This window comes from Cutaneotrichosporon cavernicola, assembly GCF_030864355.1.
Source record: "Cutaneotrichosporon cavernicola HIS019 DNA, chromosome: 7b".
Lineage (NCBI taxonomy): Eukaryota > Fungi > Basidiomycota > Tremellomycetes > Trichosporonales > Trichosporonaceae > Cutaneotrichosporon > Cutaneotrichosporon cavernicola.
Window position 1 is genome coordinate 687731 of NC_083400.1, and position 25494 is coordinate 713224.

The 25494-nt window shown below is 58.1% G+C and overlaps 8 protein-coding genes across 8 annotated transcripts; 4 read left to right on the forward strand and 4 right to left on the reverse strand.

Moving 5' to 3' along the window:
- Window positions 1-325: 325 nt before the first annotated feature.
- On the forward strand, window positions 326-1714 carry SER1 (uncharacterized protein; the record flags this gene model as incomplete). The annotated part of the gene is made up of 2 exons (XM_060603924.1): window positions 326-500; window positions 672-1714. 2 exons carry the CDS (start codon window positions 326-328, stop codon window positions 1712-1714), a joined length of 1218 nt encoding a protein of 405 aa, XP_060460169.1.
- Window positions 1715-5467: 3753 nt separating this feature from the next.
- CcaverHIS019_0704860 (uncharacterized protein) lies at window positions 5468-6082 on the reverse strand (the record flags this gene model as incomplete). Its single annotated transcript, XM_060603925.1, has 1 exon — window positions 5468-6082. One exon carries the CDS (start codon window positions 6080-6082, stop codon window positions 5468-5470), a length of 615 nt encoding a protein of 204 aa, XP_060460170.1.
- Window positions 6083-10695: 4613 nt separating this feature from the next.
- On the forward strand, window positions 10696-11620 carry CcaverHIS019_0704870 (uncharacterized protein; the record flags this gene model as incomplete). Its single annotated transcript, XM_060603926.1, has 3 exons — window positions 10696-11070; window positions 11106-11558; window positions 11591-11620. The coding sequence occupies 3 exons, from the start codon at window positions 10696-10698 to the stop codon at window positions 11618-11620; spliced, it is 858 nt and encodes a 285-aa protein (XP_060460171.1).
- Window positions 11621-12450: 830 nt separating this feature from the next.
- On the reverse strand, window positions 12451-14180 carry SFH1 (uncharacterized protein; the record flags this gene model as incomplete). The annotated part of the gene is made up of 3 exons (XM_060603927.1): window positions 12451-13273; window positions 13312-14011; window positions 14117-14180. The coding sequence occupies 3 exons, from the start codon at window positions 14178-14180 to the stop codon at window positions 12451-12453; spliced, it is 1587 nt and encodes a 528-aa protein (XP_060460172.1).
- A 404-nt stretch (window positions 14181-14584) lies between these two features.
- FRS1 (uncharacterized protein) lies at window positions 14585-16646 on the reverse strand (the record flags this gene model as incomplete). The annotated part of the gene is made up of 5 exons (XM_060603928.1): window positions 14585-15735; window positions 15835-16420; window positions 16455-16510; window positions 16545-16599; window positions 16644-16646. 5 exons carry the CDS (start codon window positions 16644-16646, stop codon window positions 14585-14587), a joined length of 1851 nt encoding a protein of 616 aa, XP_060460173.1.
- Window positions 16647-16881: 235 nt separating this feature from the next.
- CcaverHIS019_0704900 (uncharacterized protein) lies at window positions 16882-18309 on the reverse strand (the record flags this gene model as incomplete). Its single annotated transcript, XM_060603929.1, has 5 exons — window positions 16882-17568; window positions 17605-17697; window positions 17735-18044; window positions 18119-18141; window positions 18178-18309. 5 exons carry the CDS (start codon window positions 18307-18309, stop codon window positions 16882-16884), a joined length of 1245 nt encoding a protein of 414 aa, XP_060460174.1.
- Window positions 18310-19708: 1399 nt separating this feature from the next.
- Window positions 19709-21169, forward strand: CcaverHIS019_0704910 (uncharacterized protein; the record flags this gene model as incomplete). The annotated part of the gene is made up of 4 exons (XM_060603930.1): window positions 19709-19724; window positions 20291-20297; window positions 20731-20937; window positions 21073-21169. The coding sequence occupies 4 exons, from the start codon at window positions 19709-19711 to the stop codon at window positions 21167-21169; spliced, it is 327 nt and encodes a 108-aa protein (XP_060460175.1).
- A 704-nt stretch (window positions 21170-21873) lies between these two features.
- On the forward strand, window positions 21874-25349 carry CcaverHIS019_0704920 (uncharacterized protein; the record flags this gene model as incomplete). Its single annotated transcript, XM_060603931.1, has 5 exons — window positions 21874-22896; window positions 22932-23608; window positions 23652-23797; window positions 23832-24301; window positions 24336-25349. 5 exons carry the CDS (start codon window positions 21874-21876, stop codon window positions 25347-25349), a joined length of 3330 nt encoding a protein of 1109 aa, XP_060460176.1.
- Window positions 25350-25494: the final 145 nt, after the last annotated feature.

Below are 25494 nucleotides of genomic sequence, written 5' to 3' on the forward strand. Positions count from 1 at the left end.
GGTGATTTTCCCACAATGTAAATCGGCTCAGCTACCGACCACACAGGCTCTTAACGACGCAATACACAACCCCACACACCGTGGCTCCTCGCCGAGCTGCTCCGACACGCTTTGATTTTGACTGAGTAGTGTTCTCAACTCGGATGCTTGAATGCTCGGAGCCTTCGAGGCCTACCTCACCTCACCTTGCATGCCGTCGGTGACGCCAAATTCGCAAGCCGAGTCGATCGGTGGAGGTTTCTACTGGGGACTCACCCTGAAGCGCGTCAGTAACTTGAATTACAGCTCTTCTGAATTCCCTCTTCATACACCCAACACCAACAACATGGCCCTCGACCGCTCCCAGGTGCACAACTTTGCCGCTGGCCCGTCACCACTCCCCACGTCAGTGCTCGAGGAGGCTGCGGTTGGAATCATCAACTACAATGGCACGGGGATGGGGGTGTGCGAGCTGAGCCACCGCGGAAAGGAGTTTAAGGGGATCATTGAGGGGGCTGAGGGTGAGTGTTGATTGGGATGAGCGGGGTGAGGTGGGGGAGGCCGCGGAAGCGGCGGAGGGAGGGGGGGCGGAAGGAGTGACAGAGTTGGCAAGGAGAGGAGGAGTGGGTGAGACGGGAGGAGATACGAGACGGACGTGGGGTCCTTTGGTTACACCGCGCGCTAACACCTAGCCGACCTCCGCCAGCTCCTCAACCTCCCGGACACCCACGCAGTCCTCTTCATGCAGGGTGGTGGCACGACCCAGTTCGCCTCAGTGGTCCTCAACGTCCTTGCTGCGCGCCGTCTCGCCCACGCCAACGTCCCGACCGAGCAGTACGAGCCTCCCGTGCTCGACTACGTCGTCAGCGGCAGCTGGAGTTCCAAGGCGTACGCCGAGGCGCAGCGCCTTGCGATCAACGGTGACAGCAAGCCGTTCTTTGTGCCCCGCGTTGCGGGCAGCAGCAAGGACGTCAAGTACACTGCCCTGCCGTCCAAGTACGACTTTACCCCTGGCGCTGCGCTTGCGTTCTACTGCGAGAACGAGACTATCAACGGTGACGAGTTTGCGCCCACTACTGGCAACGACGCGTCGTTCCCCTTTGACAAGGTGCCAGAGGGCACGGTGCTTGTTGCCGACTACTCGAGCTCGTTCCTCAGCCGCCCGATCCCGAATATTGGCGCGCACGGAATCATCTACGCCGGTGCGCAGAAGAACCTCGGACCCTCGGGTGTCACTGTGGTTATTGTGCGCAAGGACCTCCTTGTGGACAGCACGGCAGCCATGAAGCTCGGCGGTGTGCCGGTCGTTCCCATCCAGAGCGAGTACAAGACGCTCGCGGACAATGGGAGCTTGTACAACACTCCTCCCGTGTTCCCGATCTACGTGAGCGCGCTCGTCCTCCGCCACCTCGTCAAACTCGGTGGTCTTGACGCCGTCGCCAAGACCAACAAGGCTAAGGCGGACGCGCTTTACGCGTCGCTCGACAAGGCCGAGGCCGCGGGAGTCATCACCTGCGTCGTGCGCCAGAAAGACGCGCGTAGCTGGATGAACGTGCCGTTCAACATCAACAATGGGCGCGAGGCCGAGTTCCTCAAGGGTGCAGAGGAGCGCGGGTTCCGCCAGCTCAAGGGACACCGTTCGGTCGGCGGCATTCGTGCCAGCATCTACAACGCCGTCACGCTCGAGAGCGTCCAGGCTCTGTGTGCGTACATTGACGAGTTTGCGGCTGCGTAGGTGAGACTATGTAAGACCAAACTGAGCAGAGCGGAACAGATGGGGGACAGAGAAAATGCATAGAAGTTGACGCGGCTTGCATGTAACGCAGCACGTGTCGCGTACTGATGGCAGCACTAAACGCTCAGTACTTGGTGGAGGTGAGCGTCTGGGGTGTGATCCGCACGATTGCACAAAAGGAAGGTTGAGGGGTCAACATAATCCCCAAAGCACGTACGCACTGTCCTTTGGCCCCAAATCATTGACATTGGGTGACATTGGGTGACATCGTCATTGTTACTTCTTCTTCTTCTGATCACTCATTCCACTTTGACTCACCCTCTCAATCCCTCATCACTCATCACTCACCATTCAGTCGCTCGCCATGAAACGCGTCAGGTCCTCCATCGTGCGTGCGCATCGTTATCGCAAGTCAGGATCCAAGCTTTTCTAGTGTGTCTCCTCGCCTTGATGCAGGAACCCAACCCCTTCCTCCAACCCTTACCCTCCCTACTCACCTTCACCTTCCTTTTCTCCATTCGGATCCTCACGCTAACAGCAGGAACGTCGAGCGGTGCAGAGCCTGTAATGCTAACGACGAGGGCTGTCTTGTTAGCGCGCCGACATACACGACCCACGCAGACCGGCGCACGATCCGCATGCAATCGTGCTTGCGGTGTCCCCGAAAGCGGACCAAGTGCAGCACCGCGAATCATAGGCTCAACATTGCGCGCCGACGCGGGAGCCCCTCAACGGGCGCGGCCGCGGACCCGCCGCTGTCTGCACGCAGTTGGAGAAGGCAACTGCGCTGGAGGCAAAAACAGCAGACCCCCATGCCCTGCTGCAGACATCAACGGAGGCTGTGGCGGAGAATAAGCGCCGGTTGGCGAGATGGCGAAGGAGCAAGCGAACTTAGAGAGTCGACTGCGCGAAGCTGAGGAACGCGCACAATTTGCAGAGACGCAGGCGGAGGCGCACAAGATGCAGGCCGGCGCCCAGGCCAAAGCTCACAAAGAGCATACCGCGGCCCTGGTCGAAGCCCAGGAAGAGGCGATGGAGCCGAAGACCGTGTCCGTTTTAATATATGAGGAGATGCGGAAAGAGCTGGCGATGTTGCGCCGTGCACTCGCGGCCGTGTATGACGTCAAGTTTCGGTGGGATGATTATTAAGGCTGTTTGGGCTGTGTTGGCCATTTTGCGGAGGATCAGTCATTAGTAGGGATACGGTCGCGGTCATCGAAAGTGTAGGAGAGGAGAACCCGCGTTCGTGTCTGGATGCACGCAAACACGTAGCGACAGCACTTGGCCATGAGCTTTATGGGATATATATGTAATTGTACTTAGCCCATGTTGATAAGTGAGAAGCACCCTGTATAAGCTATGTCGACGTCAAGTGCGGTACAATGACAAACTGGTGTATTATCCTCGGATGTCGACGAAGTGCCCAACAACACCGCCTCGCCACAGCGGCTCAGTGCTCCCTCTTGTTTGGGTTGGTACCTCCCCAGCCTGGTGTAGCCCCGTGGTTACTCACAGTTCAGTATCATCTTTGCTTCCTTAACTGCCTCACGCGATCCGAGGACTTCACCCAATACCAACGGTTTTCAGCATATTTATCCAGTATGTCTTAGGAAGTACAGTATGACACACATCGCGCAGAATCACTATACAACCTATTGTACATCACTGGATAAGATCTATGAACTATTTTCAATGCTCTCATCACCGAAGAGCGACTGTCTTCATCTTCTTATCATCTTTCCATCCTTCTGAAACCGTCCAACAACTCTTCCCAACACAGTGGGACATATGTCGGTCCAGGGCTAATACATCACCTGCGTGGCATCCTATTGTTCTGCGCTCTCTGGTTCACAGCTATCAAGGTGCCCGTTCCGTCTTGGCCGGTGCCATTCTCAGATCGAGCTTCAAGGTACATACTCCACTCGTGGACCATGTGACTTTAGGAACAACATCGCCACACCCACCAGAGCCTGTTGGTGATTTTATTCCCAACAACTGCATCGACGGATCAATCGCCTTTCCTTGCTTATCTCGATGTGAGAGATGACTTGGATCGTCCGCCACTCTCGCCACCACGCCGCGGTCAGTCGTACCCCTCACCCATACACGACACTGTTGGGGAAGACGCGTTACTTGAGTACAGTATTCTGCAAACAATCTTGCAATCCTGCAGATCCAACCTGCCCCCCACGTAAACATCCAGACCACCCAAAGTTAGAAAATACTGCAAACCTCGGCCCGAACGAGATGCGGCACTTCATCGCTGCCACACCCACCACAGCTCCCAACCGCTGTAACGGCCCGCGGGCCGTGCCTGTTGGTATTTAAGTCTGTCTCCGGCATCGTTACATTCCAGTGTTGTTCCCTGTCTATCGCGTCCAGCGGCATACAAGCGATTGATATAGCCGGTCCCAAGTCCACTGCTGTAACGATGTGCCTGCGCGGTATTCCATCAACCAAGAGAACATGGTAATATGTGGGGCACTTGTGGCGGCTTGCATTCATCCTAGTACCCCAGGAACATACAGCTTCTAAATCGGACTATGAGGCCCATGCACCTTGCACAATTTATCCTCCGGGTCAGACAGGTGTATCTGCCTCATACAAGTTCATACAAGGACAGGGGTTCGGGGGGGGGGGGGGGTTCACCCTGGAACCAAGTGACGAACGATCACATACAGTACAGTGACTGCAGTATTTTGGTGTCTGACATGGCGTTCATGCCAATGGCGAGCGGCTAGTTGCATTCCACGTTGATCGTTTGGAATCCTGTACTGAAGTTTTCGGGACTGCGTCGGGCCAGAACATACATGCGCCTCCGCAACGTGGTTGGGTGCGGTGGATGGTTAGTGCCACAGCCGTGGAGGCCACGGTTTCGGAGCTGGTCCAGATTGCTGCGAAGCCTTTCTCCGGCATCCCGCTGCTTGTGAGACCAATTAGCATGCAGCTAACGGGGCAGAGAAACACCAGTTAATGTCTCGGTAATCAGTCTGGCGGTATGGTTACAAATACCTCCCAATGTCCTAGCTCTGGCCCAGAACGAGATCGCCAAGGCCAGAGGGGCCCGTGGATGTAATACTTCACCGGGATGGTTGGGGTTCTGTTGGCTCCAGTTTGCCCAATTCGGATGGCAGACAGCCGTATCGCACAGAATTCACAGCGTTGGACCCCAAGATCACGGTCGGAGTGGCGGGAATGTGATGAAGAGAAGATGAGAGATCCAAGGCAACAGCCACCCCATTAACCTACTGTAACAACGTCATGCCGTCAAATACCAACGTCATCCGCCATTTGACAGCATGACGCGCCATCCGGGAAGCAGATGAATAACAAAAGCCTATTTAAGCGAACATGGTCCGCAACTCGTACGGCAATAGATCTCGTTCGACGTTCCCTATCTTGTCTCTCCAGGCTATTCCAATCTCTCCAAGAGGATCGTTCAAACTCAGCCCCAATTTCCAAGAAAGTGTGTGCATTTTACAAAATTGTCTAGCGCCCATCTACTATCGTAACACCGGTCCTCTGGGCCGGTGAACGATTTTAGGCCTTTATCTCCTATTGTCAGCACGTACGTCTCAAACACGACAATGGGAAGTGGTTCAGTGGTAGAGCGCAAGTAGAAGCGCAAGTAGAATATTGTCACGTGACGACATGAGGCATGATCAAATGACGTCACATCGCTATTCTTCTGTCTCTGCATCCATCGTTCGCGACGCTCTTCTCAGACACATTTTCGCCATGACTCACCGCTGATCACCAAATGGGGGGTCCGCTGCCCCAGCTGCCGCGCTGGGCGTCGGCCTCAGCCTCAGCCTCAGCCTCACGCTTCCAAATGGGGGGTCCGCTGCCCCAGTTGCCGCGCTGGGCATCGGCCTCAGCCTCAGCCTCACGTTTCCAAATGGGGGGTCCGCTGCCCCAGTTGCCACGCTGGGCGTCGGCGTCGGCCTCGGCCTCGGCATCACGCTTCCAAATGGGGGGTCCGCTGCCCCAGTTGCCGCGCTGGGCGTCGGCATCGGCCTCAGCCTCGGCATCACGCTTCCAAATGGGGGGTCCGCTGCCCCAGCTGCCGCGCTGGGCGTCGGCCTCAGCCTCACGCTTCCAAATGGGGGGTCCGCTGCCCCAGTTGCCGCGCTGCGCCTCAGCCTCAGCCTCACGCTTCCAAATGGGGGGACCGCTGCCCCAGTTGCCGCGCTGGGCGTCGGCCTCAGCCTCAGCCTCACGCTTCCAAATGGGGGGTCCGCTGCCCCAGTTGCCGCGCTGGGCGTCGGCCTCGGGGGCAGCCTCGGGGGCAGCCTCGCGCTTGACGTCGATGGGCGTGGCGACGACGGCGGTCGCCAGAACAAAAAGGGTTGCGAAGGTAATCTTCATGGTTTAGGTTGGGTGTTGCGTCACGGGACTGGCGCAAGGTATGTGGCGGAATAGGGTGTGGCGTCGATCCGAACTTTGGGTGGAGGATACACAGATGAAGGAGTAGAATCGTCGACTCTGGTGTTCTTTGGGGGGGAGTGCGCGCACTATTTATGCTGTTCGCTCGTACCCAGACACCCAGACGATGGGGGTTGTCAAGCAAAAGGAAAGGTTCTCGGGGGCGACGAGGACGAGCCTACGATGCCGAGAGAGAGAGAGAGGGAGGAGCGGGCAGAGTGTTCCTGCTTGGCCAGTGAAGCTGGCCCCGGCATGGCCTCTGAGCTTAATGGCTGTTCAGAGTGTACGGACGCGCTCATGCCCGGACGCTTAGAGTTTGAGAGTGTGCCGCACGTGCCTGTCTCATGAATGAAATCCTCAGGGGCCGTTGCGGCGGTCGACAGAGCTAGAAGCCAGAGGACAGTTGCTCTGGCCAGCGCAGTCAACTTAGAGAGTGCCTATGAATACGCTCTGGCGCTACCAAATCCACCCAGGATGACGACGCTGGTTAGTCTTTGAGCCCAAGGCGATCCTGGCTATGAGCTGAGCGAGCCTGGCGTTGTCGTCTTGCATGAGTTGTCTCGCACACTCGGTGGGACTAGGTCCGTCGTTTCCGTCTCTGACACGGAAACCATTTCGTATCTTTCTCGGTGTGTCTGCCTCTGCCATGTGTGTGAACATGTGCGAATTGCGGGTTGTGGCAGTTGAAGAAGGCACTTCGCGCCCCGCCTGTCGCGACTAACTCGCGTGAAGTGCTCGTTAACGACGCAGACGCGCTCCATCCTCGCACCGTGACGGCGGGAAAGGCACTGATGAGGGGACTGGTGCTCGATGAGAACGAGATGAACTCATCATGAAACGAAATATGGGCTAGGAACGAGCGGCTCACCCCATCTTGGAAAACAATATTAAAGTTTGTTTGTGGGATCCGCTACCAATTTGGCCCTGGAGGTGCTAGCTTGGTAGCGCGGCCCCTCTCGATGGTACCAGCTGGCTAGCTGGACACACGGACACTTTGTCCAACGTGAATCTGACGCACGAGACGGCTTCCGGGTGCGTTTTGCGACCCGGAATGTGACTCATACTCGGCTCTCAATCTCCCGGCATCGGGGTGGTGCCCTGCCTTTGTCATGTCGATCCCTGGTACAGTCGGAGTCATTTGATGCTCCGTGAACCGAGCACCTCGTCCCACTCGGCATATCATCCTCTTCATGGCACCAACTTACACCGACCAGGGAGCTATGCACCGGAGCACAAACCGGCCAGGCGACTGGGCGTTTGAGTTTAGCGCAGGAACTGGGCCTGCGGCGACAATAGGAAGTGTTTCCACAACAGCCAGAAGGAGGCCAGGAGTTGGCCGCAAGTAGGACACGGACTGGTTACCACGGCCCGTAGGATGAACCAAGCTGGGAAGGTCGTCCACGCGGCATTCGTCTAGGTCGAGCCAGGGAAGAGGGTTGAAAGACATATGCCGTAACCGCAGAAAATGACGGCACACACCTCCAACCGATCGCCCGGGACCTCCAAGGAGGCAGATTTGCGCCCGGCAGATGTCAGTCATGTGCGTCTGCCATGGCATGGGGACCACATAATACTGTAGATCCTGCTTGAGGTAGACTAACTGAAGAAGTTGTGGGAGAGACTGTCAAAGCCACAGTTCCTATCCTTAGTCCCAGGCCACGAGGTGTAGAAAAGCCCTGGACAACCTCTGGGCTGCGATCCCTGCCTGGGATTCCTCAAACCTCGTTGTGCCGTATTGCACTTAAAACAGCATCCGTGCCGCGGCAGATCATTTCCTGATCATGTTCATCCTACTGAACGGTCTGTCACCGAGCGAAGCTTTCCGTGCTCTGCAACAGAGCTTATCTATATCAGTCAGGTACATTGTTGTCTTGAGGGGCGCGGCCTGATCCGCCAGTTGGCGTCCAGTACTACATGTTCTGGTCGGAACTATATCGACATGAAACGGCAGATGTAAAGTTTGGGTTCCGGTTGCCGGCAGGCGTTACGGCGGGCTGGGAAAGCTACATGTAGAGGGTTTGGGGTCGGCGTCCAGTTGCTGCACATGGCCCGGCCTGCCGTAAAACCAAGTCTATATCGCCTGGCTGATGACGAACCCAGTCCGCTTCATCGGCTGGACCGAGAGTCGGGGCTGTTGTTCCCCCCCTCCTCCCCCCGCAACGGCCCCGGGAGGCCCAGAGAAGGAGCGGTCCCGATACAAGAAGATGACGCAAGGAGTGGGGCTGGCAGTGGGCCTAGACGGCGTGGTATTGTTCCTGTCTGCCACACATAGTGAGGAGATCCACGCGATCCTCTATACGCTCTAGACCATGGTTCATCGTTCGACCCAACACCACATCGGAATGAGAATCGGGGTCACATCGGGTCTGGTTGAGTTTACCACTGCCGTACACCGTATCCCGCACTGGAAGAGCTTCAACGCATGGAGCACCCCTGGGCGACCTTCAACGTGTCGACAGTCGACTAGTGATTGGGGACCTCTTGCTTGTTTTTGTGACTCCTCGCAGACCTTCTGAGCTCCGTGCGGTCCCACAAACTCTCCGGAAATTCGAGGGAATGCCGTCTTGACCTTACTTCTACAAGTATCGTGAACTGTCTGAATCCCAGCTCAAAGATAGGATACTGTACGTGGATCGAGCCCCTGGGAGATTGGTTGCTCGGGCCCCGGCATATTCTGCAGAAATTGGGCAGAATATCCTCCTCGCACACTGGATACTCTCTCCGCCTGAACCTCGCCAGCGGTAACCCACCATCCATCTCGTGGTAGAGAATTGCGACGCCCAGACCCTCGTTCCACACCGACCAGGCCCGAGGCACCCGATGCAGCGGAAGTGAGGCAACCCCATCTGGACTTTGTCTCCGTGGCTGAGTGAAACGCACTAATGCAAACTGGAGGGGTGGTCGTTCGGTGGGTATTTTGATTCGTGCCAGTGACCTCGTGATAATGGGTTTGTCTTTAATGGGCCTTTTCCCCGATCAGTTGACAAATAGATCGGCCGCATCGGTCGCTCCATGTGCTCGCCTCAGCAAGGTTCGAGACAGTCGCGACATAAGGAACCGCAGCGCGAAGCGACTGACTGTTACCCGGTACCTTCGCGGGGGGAATGGGGTTATACAGATTGACCTGCCACACGGGCGGTTTAGTCCGCTGAAGGCATTATGTTGTCCGTCATACGGACCATCCGTGAGTCCAGCAGAGCGCTCCTAAACGGTGTGAGGCATCGTGAGTGGAGACGGTTGAGAGGGTGACCTAGGACTGGCGGTTAAGCTCGCGACGGGGTTTGAACAATGATGTTGCTTGAGGCACAGTCGAGGGATGAGATGGTTACGAGACAACCTGGGGTCGGAGGTTGGGGAGACGCTTGCTGCAGGAATGTATGTGTCTGCATAAGGAACGGTCTGCTTGGGAGCTGCCCATCTGGTAGACCTTGCGGCGATGTTGTTCGCCATGGGAGGATTGCACTTCGCTGGGGAGCATGGATAATTGAGGATCAATGGAAGAAAATACGAAGGGTGATTTGTCGTGGGATAATCGAGCATCCTCGAACGCAGAGGAGTGACTCGCGCGACTGTGGCGAAGAACAAGTGATTATTCTGACATTCAAGTCGCAATCAACACACTTGCAAACAAACTTGTTCGCCCTCACTCCCGATAATACAACGGCATCTGCATCTGATACGCACTGTTCGGAGCAGACGTCATCACTCCGAACGATATCGCTCCCCCGCTCCCTCACTTCCCGAACTCGTTCACGTTGACAGGAGATGTGGGTCCTCGACCTAGGCTGAATTCTCCGTGACACGTCGAGAAGCTTGCCTAGTTCACTTTCGAATAAAGGCCGCCATGCTGTCCACTGCCGGGAATCCCGAAGCCTGAGACCTGCCACAATCTGTCTCCACGCCGACAAACACTGAAGCTACACTGCGCTACGTACTCCCTTCTCTTTTCTGTTTTCTTCCGGAGCTTAAAGACAAGCGAAAGATCGACGTCAGCCTTTTCCTTGTGGCTCCAACGGCCGACTATCCGCTCAGCAGACACGCCACTCACTCCGATCTCGGAGAGTATATGCGTATGGATACTCTATGCTCAGTCGGCATTCCGCGTGGAGCATGATGATCAATACGGGTGTCGTACATGCTGAAGCGCCCATGCCAGTGTCGCGTGGCGGCCTCTTACATTGTCAGCTCGGCACCATTGAACTACGTATGCAAGATAGACATGGCTTGGACGGAAAGAAGCAAAGACTAAAGAGTGACGTGGTCAAGTCACCGTTCAGCCTGCGAACAGTACTCTGGATGGGCGGGGATGCAAGTGCCATTCACGAACAGCAATATAGAGTTTGGAGCTGCCCCACTCCCTCCCGTGTTTCTTTGCTCCCACCAGCAGCTTGCAAGGTGGTCTGAAAGTCACGTGGTTGATTGCCACGAGGACGAAAAGTGGGATTCTAGGAGTGAGCCTTACTTTCAACCCCGCGGAAAGGAAATAACCGTATCTGCGACAACAACTCCTTCCTGCCCCACTCTCTCATCCGGTTGATCCCGATTGAGACCCCAGAATGCCCAAAGTCAACGGCAATGGTGGAGGCTCTCCAATCTTGACCAAGCGGAACACTCTGAACAAGAGACAGATGCGGCCCTCCATCCGCATCCTCCAACTACAGCGGTACACCCTGGCTGCGCCCAGCCCACTCGTTCGCGCGCGAGGAAGCACCGCGTTCACGTCGGCACTGGACAGCGAGTTTGCCATATACCCAGACTTCTTCAGCCCAGCCGAGAGCCGCGCGCTCCTCGGTCTTGCGCTATGGAAACTCGACAGGGCGGATTCGAAGCGGCGCCGGCGTAGAAGAGGTCCAGAAGAGAAGAAGGAGGAGGGAAGGGGTAACGGCGCACCCCTGCAAGACATGTTTGTCGGCCCATACGGTTTCGAAGAGGTAACCTCCCTCCTCGTATTTGTATCTGACGCCAGGGCCACTTTGACTCGGTGATCCACAATTATCGTGAATCCCTCGTCACCACGCTTCCTCCTTCTGCGGATGCTGATCTGGTGCGCGTCCTGTCCCGCCTCTACGCCCTCGTGCCGGGGATTACGCTCCCCCAATCTCCATCTCCCTCCGACTTACCGCCAGAGGGGAGCAGCACGCACGCTCTCCACCTCTCTCCCGAGGGCGCCATTCTCGCCCATGTGGATAACCTCGAGGCATCGGGGCAGACGATCGTTGGCGCGAGCCTCGGTGCCACGCGGATCTTGAGACTCGACAAAGGTGGCGAGGGGTGGGATGTCCTCCTGCCCAGCGGGAGCGTATACATACAGAAGGGCGCGGTGAGGTACGAGTACACCCATGCCGTGCTCGGGTTCGGCGAGAGTAGATGGGAGGGAGTGCCGCTGCCGAGAGGACATCGAGTTAGCTTCATGGTCCGGGTATGTCCCAGGTGGGGTTGTGCTGACTGCAGGACGCGCCCACTCGTCCCGCACAGTTGTAGGTTTCATTTGCATTGTTTCTTCGGTTCATCTTCATCATCAGGGGTCTCCTTCAGCTTGTACGTGTACCCTTCGTACGCTTCGAGGTCGCACTAGGCGATAGTGTGCCTGGATCTCGTCTGCAGAGGGAGCGGTGTGGGGAGTCGATTGATGGCAGGTATGGTGGAGTACGCATCTTGGATCGACCACATTGTCCTCTATTCATCTTGGTTCTCCCTCGATTTTGCATCTCCAGCCCTCTTCCCATTCTCTCCCTGCCTCAAGCCCACGCCCCTCTTTCCTACCTCCGCCTCTGACACTTTCCTCCGACCCTTGCCCCTTTATACCTTGTCCTCTCTTCACGCTCTCTCTGCTCACACTCACGAAGGCTGGATTGTAACGATGACAGAAGGACAAGCGAGACCACATTTAAGAGCCATGTGTGTGCAACGGAGGGAACACCGGGTTAGCAGAAATCCAGCCATTCAATGGCAACTTGGCGGAGTGGTTAACGCGATTGACTCGAATTTCCTCGATCAATTTCCTTCGGGAGCGCATGTTCGAATCATGCAGTTGTCGTACAGAATTGTCTTTTGACACTCGTCAGCATCGAATCCATGCTCGATCCGTGATACGTGTTAAGATCCACGTTTTTCTCGATGGCAATAGTCTGGCATCATCTTGGAACGTGTGGCATGCATGGGATACAAGGACAGTAAATGGAGAGGTCCCACAACCCCGGTCAGCAGGTTAATCATGCGCCCGATGCTTAGTGGACTCACTTGCTGCGGTCTGAGCCCACGACACCTTCCCCTTTGCCCGCTGCACGCAACATAAGATTGCATACATAGCATTAGTAGTATCGTATGCGCGCCGCGCCCCGCTTGGACGTAAGTGCGCGCATGCGACTGCGGGCATCCCGCGATCTCTCGCTCTCACGCTGTGCCATATCCTCGGCTGTGAGCTCTATTAGCACTGGCGAGAACTCGTCGCGCTCCCACCAGTCGCGCCACACGCCGACGAGAGCACGCGCACCGTGCCGGAAATTGGTCTTGGGGGCATTTGAGGTCTTCTCCCACTTGGCCTGCTCCAAGGGATGGGTGCGGGCGAAGAGCTCGAGTTCGAGCGCGTCGCGCTTGTGCTTGAGCAACTCCTCGTGAATCGCGTGCGTGACCAGTGGCACAGCCTCGCCCGTCAGGCCGAGCTCAGCGCAGTAGTGGCGTGCAAATTCGCTGGGAGGGAGAGGCGACGAGAGGTCCCACTCGATACGGTCGCGGAGGACGTGTGTGAAGATCTGGACGTCGAGGTTGATGACGATGCGGCAGTCGGGCTCGGGGAGCTGGTCCTCGTCCATCGCCTCGTCGTCAGACCAGGTCACGTCGTCAGGTGTCACGTCGGGCGTCGCAACATCAATCACCACGGTCGCCTGTGCCTCCTCGACCTGGCTGCTGATCAGGTCCGCGATCGTAGTCGCGTGAGACTCGGAGATGCCCACGTCGCGGCAGAAGATCTTGGCGAACTCCCCGGGCTGGAGGAACGGCTCGTTCGCGTTCCACATGAACCGGTCCTTGATCTTGATCCCTTCATCGTGGTCTGTAGCGGGCACCTCGATGTCCAACGAGATCGGCACAAGCAGTTCGGGACGGTCTGCCTCGGCAGTCAACGCCTCTTCCGGCCTGCTGTCAGCTCCCAAGCGGGTCATAGCGGTACTCACATAAACTTGTGTGCCGTTAGCCCGTGCACCGGCACGCTCTTGACGCGCTCGCTGGGCACGCGGTCGCCAAGCCACGACCAGCCCGGCTCAGCCTCAGCGGCCTTCTTCCTCACTCTGAAGCTATGCGCGAGCTTCTCCGCATCCTTGTCGCGTTTGCGCCGGCGCTCGCCGTAGTTGTCGTCATCTGGGTCGCTGGCTGCCTCCTCGATATCGCTGTCCTCGCTGTCCTCGTCCTCGTCACTCTCCTCCGCCTCGGCATAGTTGACGCGGCCCGCGCGCCGCCCGCTGAACGTCGTGGTCGTGGTGCGACTCAAGCGCCCGGGCACCGGACTGTCCACGCGCGGTGTGGATGCGCCCGAGCTGCGTGCGACGGCAAACTCGGCATCCAGCTGGGCCAAGTAAGCCTCGCGCTCGCGCGGCCCTCCCGTCACGCGATCAGGCTGCACGAGCGATGTCGCACCCGTCCGCAGGCGCGAGGGATAGGTCGAGTACTTGGCCAGCTTAGTTGATATTGTTGGGTCTGTCGTCTCCTGGCCTGGGGGGGGAAGAAAGAAACCTAGCTTGCCTGGTGGGTATCCCGGCGTGCGATACGCCTGTGGCTGGCGATACTGCACCTGTGCGGGCGCGTGCATTTGTGCCTGCATCTGGGCTTGCATTTGAGGCGGCATCGGTCCGCGCATCGGGGCCTGGAAGTGTTGTGCTGAAGTTAGCGACATGAGCACGATGTGGAAGTGGGCGATCTAATATCCGGATACCGCGTGGGAAGGAAAAGCGGGGGATGAGGGATGCGGAGGAATGCACTCACGCTTGTATTGTTGTTGAGGCGGCATGTACGCGCCGCGCGCCGGCTGCCGCTGAGGGTACGCCATGGCGCCGGCGTGTGGTTGGGTGATTGGGGACGGAGGGGTAGGGGTAGGGGAGTGAGCTCTCGTCGTCACTTGTGTCGCTTTTAAGAGTTTGGTCGAGGATGTGGATGGGTGTTTATGGATGTGGATGGATGTTTGTGTAGAGCTGTTCGAGTCTTAGGACGTGATCGTCAACTGAATAGTGTTGCGAACCAAACCAAAGAGAGTCACCCCAATCTCACATGGGAGGGACAAATAAGTAAGACTTGTCCTACCTGAGCTGATCTGCCCCACTCTAATCGCTCAGTTGAATTTACACTGCCCCACTCTGAGGCCAACTACAGATTGTCAACTATAGTTCGTTCGCATCCACGACGCACCACCCACATGTCAGACTAATGCGCATGCATCCCTATCCCCTAAATAAACTACAACAGGGGCTCGATGTTGATCTCGAGCGTGGACGCGGGACGCGTGAGGTCAAAGTTGGCGAGGACCTCGGGGTGGAGGATGCCAAGCTGGCCGAGCTTGATGTCCTGGCCAGGAAGCGCCGCCTTGAGCGCGCTGGCAGCCGTCTCAAGTGGGCCGCCCTTCTTCTGAGACTTCTGCCTGGGGCGGAGGAAAACGTGTGCCGCACGGCCCGGGAGGAAGCTCGGCTCGTCCTTGGCCTCGGCGATGTAGTACCCATACTCGGCCTTGGAGTCGGCCGTGGCAATGTACGGCACACCGAGGATCTGCATGATGCGGTCGAGAAGGCCGTGGACGACCTCGAAGCCCGCCTTGTGGTTGATGTAGACGGCCCCGAGGTGACGCTCGTTCCGAGAGCGCCGGTCGAGCTCGGGGCGCTGGAAGGCGACGTCGCTGACCTCGAACACCTTGAGGGGGAGGGGGACGGCCTTGTTCTCGCGCGCCGTCTTCAGGAGGCCGGGAACGAGGGACGTGCGCACAACCTGGAACTCGGTCGTCTTGGGGTTGGCCAGGCGGATGCACTCGCCACCAGGGTCCTTGCGCAGGAGCCAAGCGTAGTTCTCGTCGTGGCTGCACAGGATGTAGGGGAGGCACTCGGTCCAGCCGGCCATTGCACACTCCTTGCGCAGGATGTCGCCGAGCTTGTTGACTGGCGTGGGCTTGGCGACCGTCGCCGACCCTTCCATGGAAGTCGGCAGGTTGTTGTACCCGTACGCGATGGCCGCGTCCTCCATAATGTCACACTCGTGCAGGATGTCAGGACGCGTGCAGGGCACGAGCACGTCGAGCACATCGTGGTCCGCCTCGGACACGGTAGCGGCCAGCGACATCTTGGTCAAGAGACCAGCCCACTCCTCGGTGGAGAGGTCGAGACCCGCCGCGGCGTTGATGTAGGCATGCGACGCGGTCGTCTTGCGCGGCGCGACGTTGGGCGTGAGGGTGGTCGTGCCGTCGGGGTAGTGGATCTTGACAGGCTCGACCTCGAACGGCACCTTGCAGTACTCAGCGAACATGGTTGCCATGAGCATGACAACAATGTCTAGCTTGGTCTTATCCGTGGCAGTCACGTCAACGAAGATGTTAGTGGTCTTGCCAGCGACGATCTTGGAGTCTGGTGTGAGTGCGTTCAGAAATCACATCGCGCAGCCAAACCGCAACCAGATAGGTTGGCTGGCAACAGGCGTCTGGCTTGCACGTCCCACACACTCACGCTGCGAGTTGATGACCGGCGGCATCGACAGCACGCGATCGTGCTTGTCGTAGATGATGGGGTAGCCTGGCGCGTCACGGATAATGGGGAGGTACTTGGACAAATGCCTGTCGCTGTCGTACAGCTCCATGAGCTGCGCGGCGGTGTACTCGGTGTCCTTGTTCAAAGGGGCAAACTTGATCTGGTGCGGGTCGCGGCACATGTAGCGGAAGGGACCCTCGATCGTGTCCAGGTCGTGCGTGCCGATGGCGACAAACTTGCGCTGTCGGCACAGGTTGTGGTGCAGCTTGTCCTGGAGATCAATGAACGAGTTGTACTCCAGGTCGTTCATCGGGCGCGCGAGGCGGAGGACGGCGGCGGCAAAGTACGGACGCAGCGGCGACGTGCTGGGCTCGATGAACGCCTCCTGAGTCGGCTTCGCGAGGGTGTATGACGTGGGCGCCTCGCGGCCCAAGAAGACGCGAAGGGAGCGCGCGAGGCCCTCGGAGCACAGAAGGTCGTAGCGGTTGGCGGGGATCTCGATCTTGAGCTGTGGCGCCTCGGTTGGGAGGCCGGCCTTGCGGGCTGCCTCAACGTCGGCCGTTGTCTGCGGTCAGTGCGCGCAGACGCACGGAGCTCACGTCCTCGTCCAGCTCGACACCGAAATCGAAGCACAGCTCGTCAAACTCCTCGGTAGCTGGTGTCAGATTGCGCGCAAGAGTTGCGCTTACTGTACTCGCTGCCGATGCGGCGGTAGAAGTCAGCCTTGTCGACAGAGATGGTCGGCTGCGCGTGAGCGGGGCATGACTCGGCCGTAGCGTAAAACGTACCATGGCGGCGGATCACGTTTGAGTGGGGGAGTCTAGAGAAGGGAGCTGCCGAGACAGCGTTTTAGTGGTTGGTCAACAGAGATGATGAGATGGACGTTCGACTTTGAACTCGCTCGTAACTTGAGGCTCCAACCACGTGGCCAACTGCAATTTCGAGTCCATCGTCCAGAACCTCCACCGCACATGCCGCACACAACCACAACACAGGCCATCATGGTAGTGATGCATAGAAATACGCCTAGAGTTCATCACGAGAGTGCTCGGCACTGTCGGTGCTGGAATCGGGCCATGCGTCCCAGTCCGACGCCTCCGTCACGATCTCATCCCCCACATCAGCCGGCTCTGCGGCGGGCGCTGCGGCGGGCGTACCCTCGGTCGGCTCAAGCTCAGGCTGTGCCTCGTGCACCACAGGCTGGGCGTGCGTGACACCAGGAGTCGCTACCTCCTCCTCGGCAGCCTCCTCAGGCTCGGCTGTGGGCACTGGCTCCTCAGGCTCGGCAGCCGGCGCGTCCTCGACCGGCGTGCCGCCAGCGGCCTCATCCTCGGCCGCCTTCTTGGCCGCCTCACGTTCACGGCGGAGGCGGTCGCGGCGCTCGATCTCGTCCATCTTGGCCTGGAGGCGGGTGCGCCGGGCCGCCGCATCCTCCGTCTCCGCAGCATTTGGTGAAGCCGCATCCGAAGCCGAGGCAGAAGCCTTGGTCGAGGTCGAGCTCGGCTCCTTGGCCACCCTTTCAACCTCGCGGATGTCACCCTCAATTGCCGCCTCGAGCCACTCGAGCAGTGCGTTGAACTTGAGCGCGCCTGCGTACTCGGAGACCTTGTCCTTGCCCGCCTCCCAGAACAACATGCGGGGACCCTCACCACTTTCGAGCCCCAGATCAGACACAATGGCGCCTTTCACGTCCTTGACGTAGCCGAGATGTGCCTGGTGTCAGAAGGAGGATGAGAAATGAGGTGGTACCTTGCCAGTCAGACGATGACCGAGAACCTTCCAGATGAACGGGATGGATGGCTGCGACGGGTGCACTAGCAGGGCATGGGGAAGCGAGCCCTTCTGTATGTCAGCTCAGCCCATATGTATTTCGGTTTACGTCAGCGAGGAAGCCAGTCACCACCTTGCTGGCGCCGCCATCCACGCGGAGCTTCTTGACGCGGTCCGGTACCATCGTCTTAGCGTAATCGACAAAGGCGCCCTTCTTGCGCTCGCCATTGTAGTCGCGCGCGGCGCCTTTGCCGGCCTTGGGAAAGGCCTTGATTGTCGGGAATCCCTGGATGCCATACTCGGCGCACAGTGCCTTGTTCTGGGACGCGTCGCAATCGACTGCGTAGAACGGAATGAAGGGGTCGAGGGAGGATGCAGCGGCAGAGAACTCAGGCGCCATGTTCTTGCAGTGCCCGCACCTGTCGTCAGTTTGAGATCTGGGGTGGTGCTGGATCCGATGGGTGCAATGTCCGATCCGATAGTGACGCCTCACCATGGAGCCACGAATGCAACCATCTAAAGTTTAGTCGTCGACATGAGTACGGCGCTCACTGCTGCATGTTCCTTGCTCATGGCCTTTTTAAAGTCTTTGGCATCGATGTTGATCACGGGCTTGCTGTACATGCCCGCTGCAGCCAAGAGCGGGGCGACCAGTAGGGCCGCTGTCAGAGTGGGGAGGTGCATGTTGCGCCAGAGTAAATGGGGTTAGAACAAGGGAGTGACGAACGAGCTTTCAAACTGCGTGCGTGTGTGTGAGGGCGGCAGTAATGTCGTCACCATGTGCACCGTGGCAGATCCACGCGTCTCGCGTGCCATGGTGGCCTCTGTTTCTTTCCGGTGGAGGTGGAGGTGGAGGTGGAGGTTGTAGTTGGGTGAAGAATGTGGGAACATATTTTCTTCTTCTCAACCCTTCCTCATCAACCCCATTTGGCCCATTCACTCCTTCCCACGTCCCCGGACGGGTAAATATCAAGATATGGAACCTCATGCCGAGCTTTCCACCCGTGGGCTATCTAGTCCAGATCCACATAGCTCGCGGCCCGCTGAGTTTATCGGCCATCCGCTTGCGTGATTGACAAGAGGCACCCTTTGTTCCTTTGCTGTGGCCCTGTGGACCTACCACTTGTCATTCTAAATTGAGTGGCAACTGCTTGTCGACTGTGCCTGTGACCACGTGTATCTGGTTGTGAAAATGGCGGCCGTGGAGGCCTCGTGCGCCACCCACAACGATCAAAACGTGACCCATCTGACCCACCAAGCTGACAATCTTGTTGATCAGGTCGCCCACCGGCTCACGGTTCACAGTTCACGTCTGGGTCTCTGATTTTCCCAAAGGACTCTGCTTTCCGCTCACACATAGCGTAGCCCCATATAATCCGACCCACATCGTTACGTCCATATCTCAACACGATCTTCATCTCATGAGATGACAACCAGTTGAATCGAACGGAAGCAAACCCCAGGGTGGACGCGCAAGCGTTTCTTCAGGGTCTCGAGTTTAGCCATCTACGATCTAGTACGATCTCCTTTCCTGCAAGGGGGCTTGACTCAACCCTTCAAGGATACACGGTAACAGGGCCCTCATTAAGGGTCACAAGAGGTAAAGTGGCCCAATGAATCTTAGGCCTACAAGGCCTACAAGGCATGGTCACACTTTGAGGCATTAGAGCCAAGTGACGCTGACTATTTTGACTATTTGACCTCTTAACAGCTATAGGATCAGGTCCCTTGGGTTCATCAAACCCTCCATCAACCTTACCCTTTCACCTTTGATTATTCGGGTCATGGCCAAGCGGGGTAGGAAGCCGCCTGGGCCCCATGAGCTCATGAGGAAAGTGGAAGGGAGGGATCGAGGGTAAGGGTAGTCAGGGGTTATGAAGGGTCACGGGCGATCTTTGTGATGGATGACCAACGGGTGAACTGGGTGGACAGGTAGAGACTTCGTCTCTCTATGCAGCTGTGCAGCAAAGTGGGGGTTAAAGGCCGGTAGGGAGGGTGCAATCTCTGACACGAGAGGTAATTTCACGACTTGTCGGATTGGGTGGGGGGCATGGGGTGGGGGTATGATTACGAGTTTGTAAGGATGCACGAGTCAGGAAGTGAGCACGTTAGCGAGTTGACGAGTCAGGCTGCTGCGCGCCCTGCACAGACCCCGCCACCCGGATGCCTGCACCGCCGCACTAGACGCACACTGAGGATACCCATGGTACTAGGACTAGGATTTGCTAGTGGAATCCATAGGCGTAGCAATAAGGGCCACTTTAAGGCCAGAGATACATATGAGAGTGGCCGTCTGCGTCTACCAAGAAATGCTATAATCCAATCTGGATCCATCCTCTATCTCCTCTTGATCACCAAGCAATCAACACACATACACAACCTTCCTTCGCCACTCTTAACCTCCTCCCCACTTCCCCTTTTCTCCATATAACCCCATCTCTTGGCTAGAGGACTTGTGGCTCATTTCATCCCCTTCTTCAGTTCACTACATCTCCAACTTCAAACCTCCACACCCGCCACTCTTATCAACCGAGCCACAGCCCCGTCTCATAGCGTCTCGAACACCCACTCATCTCCAAACCCACCACACTCTCCCCCTCTCGTCGACCATTGTTCCTCGACGTCTAGTACAATTCCACTCAAGGTAACAGTCTCTACACAACAGCAATCATGTAAGTCGGCGTCTTAACTTGAGCTTGCGGGTCGGTATCGGATATTGGTGAGAGGGAGAGCTTACCCGCTTCTGCCTCGTCACCGCAGCCGCTCTCGGGCCCAGTGGAGGTGGCCGTGTGTGCTGACTGTGCCCGAGCGGACGGGGTAGCTGTGGCAGGCGTCGGCTCACAGCTGCACGGAACGGGGCGTGTGACGCATCCGAGCTGCGCACCTGACGATTCTGCCCGCCCCTCGAGTGACTCCTGTCACCGGGCACACCCGTCCCCATTGCACAGTCGTCACATCGGCAGTGAGCAGTCGTGTGCCATCAGCGGCGACGTGCTCTCGGTGTGCGGTGTGCCAACAGGACACATTCCCCTGCTGCCTCGTGTTTGCCCCACTCGCACACGCAAGCGTTACATCAGCCCGTCATATTGCACCGCTGACCAACAGGCCCGCCAAGAAGCGCTGTCAGTTCCGCGTCATCTACAACATCCCCGTCACGCCGCCAGCGGACGGCTCTGCGGACTCTGAGGCCAAGCCCACCATGACGGCCAACCCAACACAGTGCCCATCGGCTGCGCTCAAGATTGCCGGTGACTGCCAACACTGCAGCAAGGTCTTCTGCAGCGCACACCGCACCCCCGAGTCCCATAGCTGGTGAGTTTCCGTTCCGGGCAAGTTTGAGGGTGGGGAAGCCATGCGGTGTTCGCACGATCACGTCGCGTACACACCTCATCGTCCTCGTTCCAGCAGCCATCGCACGCCACACGCAGATCGCTGACGCGCTACCAGCACGGGCATGCAGGCCTGCCGTGACGCCGCGTTCCAGGCCAACAAGGAGCGCCTCGAGCGCGAACGGACTGTCGCACAGAAGATTGCCCAGGCGTAACCCGTCTAAAGCTGCCGTCTGTGACTGGCCGCTGGTCGCGAGGGTCATTGAGATAGATGGTTACCGGTCTCTCTGTGGCTCTTGAAGCCAAAGGGAGACTTGGCATCTCGTGTCATCATATCCATTCTCTCCATTGCAACCCTGCACTGTGTAGTCCCGTTGTACGCAATCTATACCAATTTTAATGTAGAACGTAGAGAAATGAACTGTGCTGTGTCATATGGGATTTGTCAATTGTCATGTATTGTAGGTCAAGAATGGTGGGCGACTGCGGAGGGTTTAAATGCTGCATAATCCTGTACGGATGCATTTCAAGTCTTGAATGGTTCTGTTCAACTCGGTTTCCAAGTCAAAGGTTCAACGGCGTGGAGCTAGAGAGGGTCAGGGCGGGACAGGGGGTCGGGGGGTCGGGGGGGCGGTGGACTGTGGATGACGTCTTACCTCCCTAACTAGCCATTTTGGGATGGTTTGGATCATCATTTGAAGAATCCATTAAGTACCATCACGACGTATTACCTTCCACACATACAGTAAACACACCACAATCTCCATTTACTCATTCACACACATCCCATTGCTCATCCTTCTTCACAGTCACCGTCACCCCCCGTCTCTATCCCACAATTCCTCGCCACTCAATCGTCGCACTCTAAACATAACGGCGCGCGGAGCGCGATCGCCCCTCCAACTCTGCAACGAAAACGATGAGCCATCCAGCCAGAACCACCTCGCTCCCCTACGCGCCGCGCCAACGACGGAGGCCAGAACGCCCCCTCCCAGCCCCCCCACCCGAAGAAGATGTGCCGGCGCAGAACGCATTCGAGATAGTGCAGGGGTACACCTCGCCACCCTCTCCTCCCAAGAACCCGCCACCACCACTTGTCATTGAGGATGATGTGGTCGCTCTAAGCGAGCAAGTCGCGAGCACTAACGTTGGAGGAGGTGAGGGACGTGCCCCTCCTCCCCCTCCTTCAAGCGCGCAGACTGCCGCTCAGCACATCAATCCGTTCCACTCGACGCTGCCGAGCAACGAGTTTACGCCGCCCACGATCCTCACTCCCCTCCGCGCGCATTACCTCAAGAAATCTCTGGTGAACCAGCAAATTCACTACGAGCTCGGCGTGATGACAGACCCGAGACTCGGCGCGAACGCGCTCGGGCTTCTTGGCAAGCCGTTCCTGCTCCCGGAGAGCGCCAAGTCCGAGGTCGCCGCGGTCGCTGGGACGGATGGCAACTCTGCTGGTCCCCAGATCGGCGACCTTCCCTTCTTGCGCTTCATGTTCCACCAGTTTCTCCTTCCCTTCCCCTTCCTGGCTGCAGCTCCGCCAACTTTCTGGAGCCACAAGGTGCAGCCGTTTCTCTCCTCCTTCCTCGCGACCACTGCCGCGTCACAGCACGCGACGGAGACGCCGCAGGAGCGTGAGGTCAGCGAGAGTCTCATGACCAAGGAGGAGAGGAAGGAGGCCGAGGAGCGGCGCAAGCTCTGGACCAAGGTCGAGAAGCACTTGGGCTTGATGATTAGCGTGGGCATCAAGCTCGTCGGCGGGGAGGAGGTCGTGCGCATCGGGCAGAGCGAGCTGCGCCGCATCGAGGAGGCGCAGGAGGCACGCCGGCGAAAGATGGCCGAGCGAGATGGCGTACCAGTCGAGCCGATCACGTTCGACGTCAACGTTGTTGGCGTGCGCACCATCAAAGAGCGGGGTCATGTCCGCAGCAAGCACCACGAGGTGAGATCGTGACAGGAAGGGAGGCTGACGTTCAGGAGTTTATCATCCGCACCCAACGATCAGGCGTCAACGACGTCTATGTGTCCCGGAGATATGGCGATTTCCGCAGGTTGGCGGAGGAGATCCGCATCCACTTCCCCGATATTCCGCTGGCCAACCCTCCCGCCAAGGACAAGACCGTCACGACCGCCGCGCCGGTGCAGCAAGCCGGGTATGGCTACTACAACCCGTTGCGCATGATATATGGGAGCGGGACAGCGACTCCGACCGACCCACCGAAGAGCGGCACGTCATCACCTCGCCCGTCGATTGACGACTCCGGACTGGCGACGCCTGTCCCACTCTCGCGGGAGAAGAACCGGCTCACCCTCCGCGCGTATCTGCAGAATATTCTGTCGATGCCCGAGGTCGCCAACTCGCCCATCATGCGCAGCTTCCTCCTCTCGTCCCCTATTACGCTTACGCCATCTGAGATGGCCGACGTGCAGCGACGAACGGAGGCGGATGCAGTGCGCGAGGAGGGCCGCAGGCGCTTCCGTGAAGAAGCGGAGCGGCGTGTCGAGAAACTCCGCGAGGGGCTCGCGCAGTTCAAGGGCGACATCCTCACGCGCGAGGGGGGCCTCATGGGTGTGTTCGAGGTTGTGCGCAAGGTAGAATTTGTGGGTGATCTGCCGCCCGCCGAACGCGCAGTGCTCGAGTGGGGCCGTATTTCGTGAGTGTCCAGCCTGAGTTGGAACATGGTTAGCTGACGGCAGCCTCGCGGCCACCATCTTCCAGCTGTACGTCGCGTCAGACACGGCGTCAGAGGCGTTCGCGGGCCTCAAGCGCATGCACGCCATCATGCCGTACTTTATGCTCAAGGGCATTCTCAAGATCTCCAACCCGATTGCTATGATCAGGGGTGAGTTCATGGTACTTATCTGAACTGACGGCAGGTGTACTTGATCTGTTCCTCGCGCGCCCATTCGGCGGGCAGAGCCTTTTGCAGCGAATGTTCTCGCAGTCGCTCACCGAAGATGTGCGCTACCTCGCCGAGGACATCCAGGCCGTGCAGGACAAGATCGACGACCCGGTTCTGTGCCAGAAGATCGAGCAGTACGTCTTGGCGCCGTTCGAGATCCAGGAGATCTTCCGCGGGGACGCGGTTGCCGAAAACGTCGACCTGCTTGTTGTGATTCTAAGATCACCCGACATGCCAGCGCTCTCGCGTCCTCAGATGCAACGAGTGTTCCGTGCATCGCGCGCGTACCGCGAGTATAAGACGTGGCAGGCCGAGCTGAGCGACTCGGACGACGATGACGGGCCGGACAACGACGACGCGTGGCTGTTCGAGGATCTCAACATCCTCATGAAGCTGATGTCGCGCAAGAAGGAGAAGGAGGCGATGATTTCGTTAATCTTTGAGGTGAGTAACGGGCTGAGCTAGTGTTAACGGCCAGGGTGTGACCGCCGAGCTGCTCAAGGACATCATCACCATCTTTTACTCGCCTCTCGCACAGGTGTACAAGGCGGCTAGCATTGCCGACTCGCTTGGCGACCTCCAGGCCTTCATTAACGACATGATCCGCACCGTCGAGCAGGTTGAGGAGCTGTCACAGGAAGACCCGCAGCGCACTGTCCAAACGTTTATCGACCTGGTGCAGCGGCACGAGCAAGCGTTCTACACGTTTGTGCACAACGTCCACTCGAAGGGCCAGGGTCTATTTGAGAGCCTGATGGGCTGGATTGAGCTGTTCCTCAGCTATGCGCGCGACGGTCTCCCCTCGGAGCTCGACCTGGAGATCCTCCTCCCGCATGCTGGCCCAGAGCGTGTGGCCATTATGAAGGAGGTCGACGACATCGCGCAGTACCATTACAAGCTCAAGGTCGCGCACGAGGAGAAGGTGCGCAAGCGCTTCGCTGGCGGCGCGGGCGCAGACCAGCAGACGATGGAGGAGGCCGCGCTGGTCGACAGCGTGCTCCAGTCCCTCAGTATCGGCGAAACGATTATGGGAAGCGCGGGCGAGATAGCCGTCGAAGAGTCGGAGGAGAGCGAGGAGGAGGACGACGACCACAGCGATGAGCGGAGCGACACGAGCTCCATGCGGTCTACTGGGTTTGGGATTACGTCACCGCACAAGGTCAACCACGGCCACTCGTCGCTCGTACCGCCAGAGGATGCGCGCATGCTCGACGAGAGGCGCCGCTCCCTTCGCAACTCGCTCGAAGTCGTGCGCGACAAGGCACGCTCACACTCGCGCTCCTCGTCAGTGGCGGGGAGCCACTCGGGTGACCCACCACCCCCACCACCGAAGGACAAGAGGAAGCAGCCCGGTCCGCGGCGAAAGAGACAGAAGGGCCGGCGCCCAGAACTCATCGCGCCGCCTGAGACGCCGCACCTCACCGAACTGCGGCCGCTGTTCGTCGAGGTTGTCAAGCAGCTGTTGGTGGTTAAGCCGCTCACGTCGCAGTGAGCGGGGAGAGCGCCATTGTGAGTTGGGGTGTGTGTGTGTGTGGTGTGTTCTCGCCCAATCCAACCTATCTTTGGGACGGGATCTCCCATGTCTGCGTATCCGAAGACTCCTAGATGTGCCTATGCATAGATGTACGCTATCGTCT